General features: G+C 47.3%; 1 protein-coding gene across 1 annotated transcript; it reads right to left on the bottom strand.

Moving 5' to 3' along the window:
* Positions 1-1,167: 1,167 nt before the first annotated feature.
* On the bottom strand, positions 1,168-2,217 carry LOC147722764 (uncharacterized). Its single transcript, XM_086967377.1, has one exon. The coding sequence runs from the start codon at positions 2,215-2,217 to the stop codon at positions 1,168-1,170; it is 1,050 nt and encodes a 349-aa protein (XP_086823503.1).
* Between the last annotated feature and the right edge of the window lie 8,197 nt (positions 2,218-10,414).

Raw genomic sequence — 10,414 nt, forward strand, 5'->3', positions numbered from 1 at the left:
CCCACAAAGGTACAGGCTACACCCCCAAACCATCCTGGACTTGATCAGGGACCTGCACCCACTTTTGGAGCACCCAACCCCAAGGGCGCACGCCATCCCACCCCATGTGCAGGTGCTGTGTAGCATACACCTGCTTGCCTCTGGGAGTTACCAGAGTGTGATTGCTGCAGTGGATGGGGTGCCCCAGAGCTGCCTGTCCCATTTCTTTAGGAAGTCCCTAGAGGCCATGATTCAGAGAATGCATCATTACATCAGCTTCCCTGAAACACACGCAGAACTACTCAGGACCAAGACAGACTTCTATTAAATAGCACATTTCCCCAACATCATCGGCTGTATTGATGGCACCCACATCCCAATTTGCCCACCTGCTGCCACAGAGTACATTTACAGAAACAGGAAGTCAACCCACACAATAAATGTACAGGTAATCTGTGATGTAAAGTACATTATCTCGGACATACTGGCCAAGTTTCCAGGAAGTACCCACGACTCCTACATCTTTCAGAACACACGCCTGACAGCGGGGGAATTTGGCGAAGGATACCTGCTAGGTAAAACACTGACACACCCTGATAGATATTGCAGATATATGTGTATGTGTGCATGTGAGTAATGTATTTTCAATTTTCAAATAGGGGATAGTGCATATGCCGTCTGCTCGTTCATCCTGACACCCTACCTCAACCCTTTAACCCCCAGCCAGAGGCGATACAACAGGGCACACAAATCAACCAGGAACATTGTGGAACGCACCTTTGGCCTCTTGAAAAGCAGGTTCCGCTGCCTCCACAAAAGTGGAGGGGCACGCCAGTATACACCTATCACCTGCTGTAAGATGATTGCCACTTGTGCAATGTTGCACAACCTTGCGACTAAGAAGGGCACAGAGGTGGAATTGAGCAACTATGAGGACCATATTGATGAACATGATCTGCCTTAACCAACACAGCAGGAGTTGCTACACCAACAGATGGCAGACACAGACGGGCAGAGATCACACACAACTACTTTTAAGTAAGCAAAGAGACCCAGACAGGTGGAGTATGCACCCAAAGTAGTTTAATATTTGGCACTACGCAGGTATTCAAAAGCACAAATGTGAAACACAAATGTAATCCATGTAATAATGGTAGTCCTGGGTCAATTCCCCGTTAACTGTAAAAGTCATTTCAGCCCGCGCCTACCAGTGCCAGATGTAAGTGGCTGCCTTTCTTCACTGTGCGTTTGGGCTGTTGGCTCACCATGGCGCCTGCTGCTCCTCTGTGTCTCCACAACAAGGGGGCTTGGCATGCTGCTCCTACTGGTGCTGTCCTCACTTTCTGGGACGTCCAGGGCAGCAGATTGTGCTGTCTGTGCATTCATCATCAGCTGTACAGCACCAGTCAGACTAGCAATGCCCCTAGACACCTCATTGCTGTTGTGTGTGAGTCCCTCTTGCATGTTAATGCAACATCTACATAGCAGGGAAGTGGCTGTTGCCAGGCTGTTTATTGCTTTACTTTGCTGCTGCGCACGCTGCCTCTCCTTGCGCCTTGCTAACATGTCCTGGTCCAGATTGCTGCACAGGAGCTGCACTGATTGTGTCATGTCCCGCATCCCTGCAGCCATCTCCTTGTTCACATCGACCAGTTCTCTAATGCCCTTCCCTATATCTTCCACATTTGTGTTCAGGTTCCTCATCTGGCGTTGCACAGACAGGATGGCCTTCCCCTGCATCCTTTGGATTTTCACCATGCTACCCTCAAGGCCACGGAAGACACTGGGAGCCTCCACATGAGCTGCCACAATGCTTTCTCTGTGCCTGCGGCGTCTTCTACCTGTACGTACAACCTCTGCACTGGACTGCTGTGTGGCAGGGCTACCTTCCCCAGGCAAGGTTGGTGCAGTATCCCCCTCCATGTCACCCGCTGGTGACTCCATTTGGACAAGTGGGGCAACTACATGCCTCCTGCTCTTTTGTGATGCAGGAGTTGTCAAAGGCTGTGATGTAGGCAGTTCAGGTGAGGACAGTAGCAGAGGAGAACCTGAACGTTCTGGGGACGCCTGCAGATGTGGTGACATTGCTGGGTCTTGGGATGGTGGCAGTGTAGTTGTTGCACCTGTGTCCTCTGTGACATTCTCTGCACTTGGCCCTGGCTCCTGGCTGTCATCCCTCTCTGGTGCCGTGCCTTCTGTCTCTCTGATACGCCTGCGTGATGTCTCACCTTTGGACATATAAGCGTACATTAGCTTGGTGCAACTGCCTCACAGCCACTACAATTAAATAATTTTCACTTGTACAATGTACATGTTGCCTGCGCTTCACTATGTCTGAAATGATTAGACTAACTTGTTGCTTGCTGTGCTGTATGACATGGTCCTTCATTTACTGACTACATGTCCATAACGCATTGATCCTGTATAGTGCTACCTCTACTGGACAGTGGTTGACTTTGCCACATAGGGTAAAGGGAAGGCTGATGGGGTGGGGGTTATTGCTGTGCATGCGTCTTACCTTTTCTGGTGGCAGCTCTGGCTGAGCTGTCTGCATCTCCCAGTCCACAGATGCTCTCTGGTTCAATGGTGGACCCCACCAGCTCCTCCAGGTCAGTCAGGCGGGGTGCACGGTTCTTCCCTCCTCCAGTTTTGTTTGCCTGTTTGTGGAGCTCAGCAATTTTTTTCTTTGTCAGGCTCCTGAGGTCATACCACCTCTTTTCAGGTTGTCTACGTCCCTTGGAGTCACTCCTACATCATTCACCTTTGTTTTAATGTCCAGCCAAATCTTCCTTTTGGCTGATTCAGCCACAGTCAGGGACAGCTTGCCAAACAATTTCTGGTGTTCCTTCACCACCTCCTCCACAAGGACCTGCAGCTCCATGTTCCTAAATTTTATTTTCCTCTTCCTCTCTGGCTGTTCCTTTTCAGTGCTGCTTGCAATTTTCACAGTTTAAAGTGCAAAACTTTTTCTGTGGCTCAGGGACTCAGCTCAGCTCCAACTGCCTCTCCAGAAGCTTCTAATTACTTGCAGCTGCCTGTGTAGCCACTTCCTGGTAGGGAGGGGGAGGGTGGTAGCACCTGATTGGCTGCCTAGTCATAAAAAAAAGTCATAAAATTTGTATAGCGCACTACATACCCAGAGGGTTTCAAGGCGCTTAGGAAGGGGAGGAGGATTATTTGTCAAATATCCACGTTTTAAGCTGCTTTCTGAACGCTAGGTGGTTCTGGGTGAGGCGCAGGTAAGCGGGGAGTGAGTTCCATGTTTTAGCAGCCAGGTATGAAAAGGATCTGCCTCCCATGGTGGTCTTGTTGATGCGAGGTACAGTGGCGAGGGCTTGGCTGGAAGACCGTAGTTGGCGGGGGGGGTGTAGAAGGACAGTCGAGAGTTGAGGCAATCTGGTCCGATGTCGTAGAGTGATTTGTGTGCGTGGGTAAGCAGTCGGAAAGTGATCCTCTTATTGACGGGTAGCCAGTGGAGGTCTTTAAGGTGACCAGAGATGTGTTCGTTGCGTGGGATGTCTAATATGAGCCTGGCTGATGCGTTTTGGATTCGTTGGAGTTTTTTCTGGAGTTTTGCGGTAGTACCCGCGTAGAGGGTGTTTCCGTAGTCCAGTCGGCTCGTGACCAGAGCGTGGGTGACTGTTTTCCTTGTTTCGGAGGGGATCCAGCGAAATGTTTTTCTGAGAATGCGAAGAATGTTGAAGCATGAAGAGGATACGGCGCTGACTTGTCTGTTCATCGAAAGTGAGGAATCCAGGATAACGCCTAGGTTCCGTGCGTGGTCTGTCGGGATGGGTGCTTTTCCGAGGGCTTCCGGCCACCAGGAGTCGTCCCATGAAGAGGGGGAAGTACCTAAGATGAGGACTTCTGTTTTGTCTGAGTTCAGTTTCAGACGGCTTTGTTTCATCCATTCGGCAACTTCTTTCATTCCTTCGTGTAGGTTAGTTTTGGCGGTGCTGGGGTCATTGGTGAGAGAGAGGATTAGTTGAGTGTCGTCCGCGTAGGAGATGATGTTGAGGTTGTGTTGTCGTGCGATGGCCGCGAGGGGGCTCATGTATACGTTGAAGAGGGTGGGACTGAGTGAGGATCCTTGAGGTACGCCGCAGATGACTTCAGAGGCCTCGGACTTGAATGGAGGAAGGCGGACTCTCTGGGTTCTTCCGGTGAGGAACGAGGTGATCCATTCAAGTGCTTTTCCTTGGATTCCGATGTTATTGAGGCGTTGTAGGAGGGTGCTGTGGCAGACTGTATCGAATGCTGCAGAGAGGTCGAGGAGGATGAGGGCGACTGTGTCTCCATTGTCCAGTAGAGTTCGAATGTCGTCTGTTGCTGCGATGAGGGCGGTCTCAGTGCTATGTTTTGCTCGGAAGCCAGATTGTGAGGGGTCGAGGGATTTGTTGGCTTCGAGGAAAGCGGCGAGTTGGTTGTTGACGGCTTTCTCGATGACTTTGGCCGGGAATGGAAGAAGCGAGATGGGGCGGTAATTTTTGAGTTCGGTGGGGTCCGCTGTTGGTTTTTTCAGAAGGGCGGTGAGTTCAGCGTGTTTCCAGTCTTCTGGGAAGGTGGCGGAGATGAAGGAGCAGTTGATGACGTCTCGGAGGTGTGGTGCGATGACGGAGTCTGCTTTGTTGAAGATGTGGTGAGGGCATGGGTCTGTGCGGGATCCTGAGTGGATGGAATTCATCAGGCGGATGGTGTCCTCGGTGGAGATTGGGTTCCAAGCGTTAAGGGTGTTCACGGGGGGAAGATGGTCAGCAGATGGTAGGGTGGGTTGGTTTCCGGGTTGGTTGTCAAAGCTGTTGTGGATGTCTGCAATCTTGTTGTGGAAAAAAGAGGCTAGGGAGTCGCAGAGGGTTTGAGAGGGTGTGATGTCGTTGGAGTTGGCCGAGGGATTGGAAAATTCCTTGACGATGTTGAAAAGTTCCTTGCTGTTGTGGGCGTTGTTGTCAAGTCGATCCTTGAATGCTGTTTTCTTGGCTTTTCGGATCAGTTGGTGGTGAGAGCGGGTGGCGCTTTTGAAGGCGTCCTTGGTGCTGGTGGCTGGGTCTTTTTTCCAGGCCTTTTCAAGGGAGCGGCAGAGTTTCTTGGACTTCTTGAGATCATCGTTGAACCATGAGGCTTTCTTGCTGCCAGGTTTGCTTTGACGTTTTTTCAGTGGAGCTAAGGTGTCGGCGGTGTTGGATAACCATAGCGTGAGGTTGGAGGCGGCATCGTTGGCGTTGGAAGAGAAGGCTGGGGAGTTTCGAAGGAGCGATGCGGAGATTTGGTCTGTGGTGATTTTGTTCCAGTTTCTTTGCAGGGTAGGTTGGGAGTGGTTGATGGGTTTCGGCTTGTTGTAGATGAAGTGGACGCAGCTGTGGTCGGTCCAGAGGAGATCCGTAGTGTGGCTGAAGGAGACATGGTTGCTGGATGTGAAGATGGGGTCGAGTGTGTGACCTGCGATGTGGGTGGGGGAAGTGACTAGTTGTTTAAGTCCGAGGTTGGCGAGGTTGTCCAAGAGGGTGGTGGTGTTGCGGTCGTTGGTCTTTTCAAGGTGAAAGTTGAGGTCTCCCAGAAGGATGTAATCTTTGGAGGGGAGTGCGTGTGGGGTGATGAAGTCCGTGATGTCTTCACTGAATGTTGCGCGGGGTCCTGGTGGTCTGTAGAGGAGAGTGCCTCTGAGTGTTGTTTTGGGATCGATGTGGATCTGGAAGTGAAGGTGTTCGGAGTTTGCGAGATTGACGTCGGAGCTGGTTGAGATGCGGATAGATTTCTTATGGACGATAGCTATTCCTCCTCCTGTGTGGCTGGTACGGTCTTTGTGGGTGATCTTATAGTCTTCAGGAATGGCAATTGTGATGTCTGGTGCGGAGGAAGCATTCATCCATGTTTCCGTAAGGAAGGCGATGTCCGGAGAAATGGTGTCTAGTAGATTCCATAGGTCAATGGCATGCCTGTGGATCGATCTGGTGTTGAGAAGGATGCATTGTAGGTGGTTGGGGTCGGGAATCTGTGGTGTGGTCGTAGCAGAGATGTTGTCGGTGCCGCTGAATTTGCAGGAGTAGCAGGAGAAAGATCCATGGGTGTGTCCAGGAGCGGCTTGGACGCAGTTGGGGGCGCGGCCGGGGTTAAGGGCTAGGAGGGTGGCGGCATCGTAGGTAATGCGGGGGGGCTGGGCAGCGCGAGGGGCAGGGGGTCTGGCGCTGGGCGCGGTCCAGGCGCGGACGGGCGTAGACGGGCTTACCTTTGGCGCACCTAGTTTCACTCATATTTGGTTTACGATTCGGTATTTACCGAATCGGTATTTCCCATTCATTCCTATGGGCCAAAAGACCCATAGGAATGAATGGGAAATACCGATTCAGTAAATAGAGATTCAGTAAATACCGAATGGCAGATTCCGAAATTTTTTCCCGAATCGGTAAAAAATACCGAATTTTTATCTACATTGCATTTACCGATTCTAAAATACTGAATCATTAAATTCGGTATTTTAGAGTCGGTAAATTCAATTTACCTACATCTAGCCCTTAGTACTCAATACACACAAATGCAATTGTTCATGTTAATGTGGGGTGGACTTTTTGAAAGAACATTGAGATGGAAGGGCCAATCAAGTGAAATAGCAAGCAAGGTCTTCATGTACCTGACACAGAAGTCAATGTTATTAATTTTTTTGTTTTGTTTTTCTTTTAACATGAGCATTATTTCAAGTGATAGAACAGCCATTTTCAGACATTATGAATCTGTAAGCATCAGTTTTCTTCAATAGATTACATCAGAATGTGCAAGAACACTCACATTTACTGCCCACATGGGAATGATGAGTTAAGATTATTAGTATTCTTCATTTGCTGTAGGAATTATTTCACACAATATTAGAAAAGAAGAAAGTAAACAAAGGCGGATATTTACAATGGAAGTGGCGAAGCGGAGCATTAGCCTCCTTGGCTTAACGCTGTGCTCCTCTATCTCTGAAATGCAGGACTGCTCCGTATTTACAAGAATAAGGTGCAGCTTTGTGTTTTGCCCTGCACTGGTGCTAATTTAGCTGCCTAGCGCCAACGTAGGCCCCCTTGCACCATAGTGCAATGGTGCCTGCATTGAGGGGAATGATTGTTTATGTGTAGGAAGGTGTCCCTTCCTACACACAAACAATCTGAAATGGTGTTTTGAAACTTCTATGGTGCTGCTTAAGGCAGCACACATAGAAGTTCGAAAACATCATTTTTTTCATGATTGTTGATGTGCAGGAAGGGACACCTTCCTGCACCTAACAATCAATGGCGTTTTGATGTTTTTATGTGTGCTGCACAATGCAGCACACATGGAAACAGCAAAAACAAGAAAAAATAAGCATTTATCCTAGTTACCACAGGGTAAGACCGGGTTTTCCCTGGTCTTAATTTTGGCCCTGCTCCATATTTACGCCAACCTTGGAAATATGGGTCAGTGTCAAAATCAATTGGTGTTGCGGTGTAACACCCAAACAACACCCATTGCCTGCCCCTTTCACGCTAAGTATAGTGTGAAAGGGTGCCTTACTCAAAAGGTGTTGTTAAACCACGTTAAGATACTGGGGACCAGGACTGAGAGGATCCTCTGGACTCCAATTATAGCTGACATTTGCTACCAAGAAATGGGTACGAGAGACATCATTCTTGCTTGCAAGAGGGTCCAGTGCACCCCGTCTATGCCATTGGTAATTGTGATGAGGAGATTAATAAAAAAAAGTAGATGATGTATGTCCCAGAAGAAATGTCCTTGGAATTATGGAGCGAGTAAAAGATGAGCAGGAAACGGTGATCAGAACAAGAACATTTTGTGGTGCTTAGCATAGACTAAAATTAATGGCATAAAACTGAGGTGTGAGGCGACGGCATCAGTGCACGGATTGATGAAATGTGAAGACAGAAATGCACAATACAATTTTACATATGCCTATATTCATTATGAATGAACATGGGCCTATCGTGAGGAGGCAAAGGCCGAAGTCAAAGTCAAAAGTAACTTTATTCGGTCTGGATAAGACCCTAAATGTACAAAAAACATTTTTAAAAATCACACAAGGATTCGCACAAAAATAAAAAAAACATTCCAAGTACTATGACGATGAAGCGCTCCTATCAATAGAAACATAAATATTCATAGAGCATTCCCTATACTTTATCAATGATCGTCTTGCATCAATAAAAACTATAAAAATGCATACAAAAACTCTAAATTTTTATTAAAAAGGCAATAATAAAACACACATCCACAATCGACTTCTTTCAGGAGATGGCTAAAATTGTTTAAGTAAAATCACTGCCCTCATCAAACGACTTTCATAACCTTAGAGATGAGGCAAGAAAGCAAGTAGGAGGAGGCAATGACCAGGGTGATAAGTCATTAGTTTGAGATTGGAAGTGCTTCTGCGATGGGAGAAGTTTTGTAAGAGAGTCTGCAATGCATGAAGTCATGACTGGAGAGCCTTCCATTGGACAGTGCTGCGAACATAAAATGAGTGTGGAGCATAGGCCATGGCCAGCTTTAAAGACTAAGGTAAGGAGTTTATGCTGGACTTTGCTGGTGGTGTGGAGCTGCAATAGAGCAGTAACAGGAGGAAGGCTAACAGAACCTGGGTAGCAAAGCTGATGACTTTGATTTTTGGGAGAAAGGGCATATTTAGGGAGTTCCAGCAGCTGCCTCTTACATTTTTCTAGCTTGCCTGCTCTAGACAGCTATTTTTGGCCGAATCTGGGATCCGTCGACCCAAGATAACATGTTGATTTTGTCATGGTGTCATTTGACAATGCCAGGACATGTTTGAGCAGCATCCACACATTGTCTGCATCCCGTTCTGGGCAGCAAAGTGCAGGCGACGAGAGGGCTTTCTTATTTACCCTTCCAGCTGGATCCATAACAAATGTGTGATTTAACCCCTTCGCTGCCGTGGCAATTCCGCCGCAGCGCTAAGGGGGTGGGGGGCCGCGTGGCGCTCCCGTACTCGTGACGGAACCACTCTGTCACAAGCCTCGGGTGCGCTATGCAGATGACGGAGCGGTTCCGTCACGGCCCCGTCCGCTCAACGAATGTCCAGCCCAGGCACGGAATCCGCGCCGCGCAGGCATGCCGAGCGGGCCGTGACGGAACTGCTCCGTCATCAGCACAGCGCCTCCGTGGCTATTGACAGAGCAGTTCCGTCACCAGCAGGGGAGGGCTAAAGGGCTATCCGCCCTCCTTTCGTTTGAGCATAAAATTGGATGGCAGCGTTCTGAAGGCTACCACCTAGATCCCAAAGCAATTGAAGAAAACAAAGGCATGCATACACGTGTTGTCACTTCACTAGTACTTAAGAGAAACTATGATTTAGAAGCACGATTTTAGCTGTGTTCAACTACCTATGTAGTAAATGTGCTTGCACTGCAGTAATGCAAGAAGTATCTGTCTTTATGAGTAATTATACAAATATTAATGTAAATGGCACCTACTTTTTTTTAGTTCATTCTTTTATAGCGCCACTCATAACCAGTGTAGGTGTCAGAGCGCTTTACAACACCCAGAGAGGCACAATAAATTATACACATGTATAAATCAATCTAGAGGGAATGTTACATATGGCAGTGAGGGTTAAAACTTATAAGCAGGGCCACTGGAAATATGCGATTGTGCAGCCACTGCAATGTTCGAATAATTATAAATTTGCCACATATTCCATCATCTGCTGCATATTCTGCAAGTTTTAGCAAAAAATGGTTTCTAGTTCAAACGGTTCACAAGTTACTAACAATGCAATGACGTGTTGCCGCACAGTGGAAGGCCTGTTACAAAGCTGGACTGGTCACCTTTCTGTTGATTATTGCTATATTTGGATATTAAACTGGTACTAATGATGTGCAACCAATACCCTGAGAGTATTACCAAGTTTAAAAATGAAGAAATAATGAATACCTTTACAAAATGTGTCATATTATGCCACATAATTTGGCTTTCTCTTGTGACGTCATGTACTCAACCCTGCAACATTATTCCAGTGGCCCTACTAATAAGATTTAGGAATCACATATCCATACTTGTGGACATTATATGTTGAGAGTGAACGGCTGGGAGAAACACAAAGTCAGGATATAAAACCTAACACAGTGATTGTGATTGTCTATTATAATAAGACCTTTCAAAAGGAACCCTTCTTTACAATCTTAGAATAACAATCGATTGAGAAAAAAACTTTAGGATCTAATTCCATGACGTTTAGTTTGAGTGAAGCTTATTGAGGCCTCTAAATAAATCACTGTGCCATATTAGAAGGCTTCGCATTTATGAACTGGACATGACAAAATGATCTCAGTGTCAAAAGCGGATCACTGACATAATATCGACAGTCAAAATATCGACTTGCAAAAATATCAAGGTAAAAATATAGAATGCCAGAATATCGACTTCCTATCTACAAACAGGTAAGTACAAAAATATC

The sequence above is a fragment of the Lissotriton vulgaris genome, chromosome 4_1, assembly GCF_964263255.1.
Source record: "Lissotriton vulgaris chromosome 4_1, aLisVul1.2, whole genome shotgun sequence".
Lineage (NCBI taxonomy): Eukaryota > Metazoa > Chordata > Amphibia > Caudata > Salamandridae > Lissotriton > Lissotriton vulgaris.

Excerpts from the sequence above, each read along its gene's own strand:
- LOC147722764 (XM_086967377.1), bottom strand. The coding sequence starts at position 2,217 with ATGTCCAAAGGTGAGACATCACGCAGGCGTATCAGAGAGACAGAAGGC.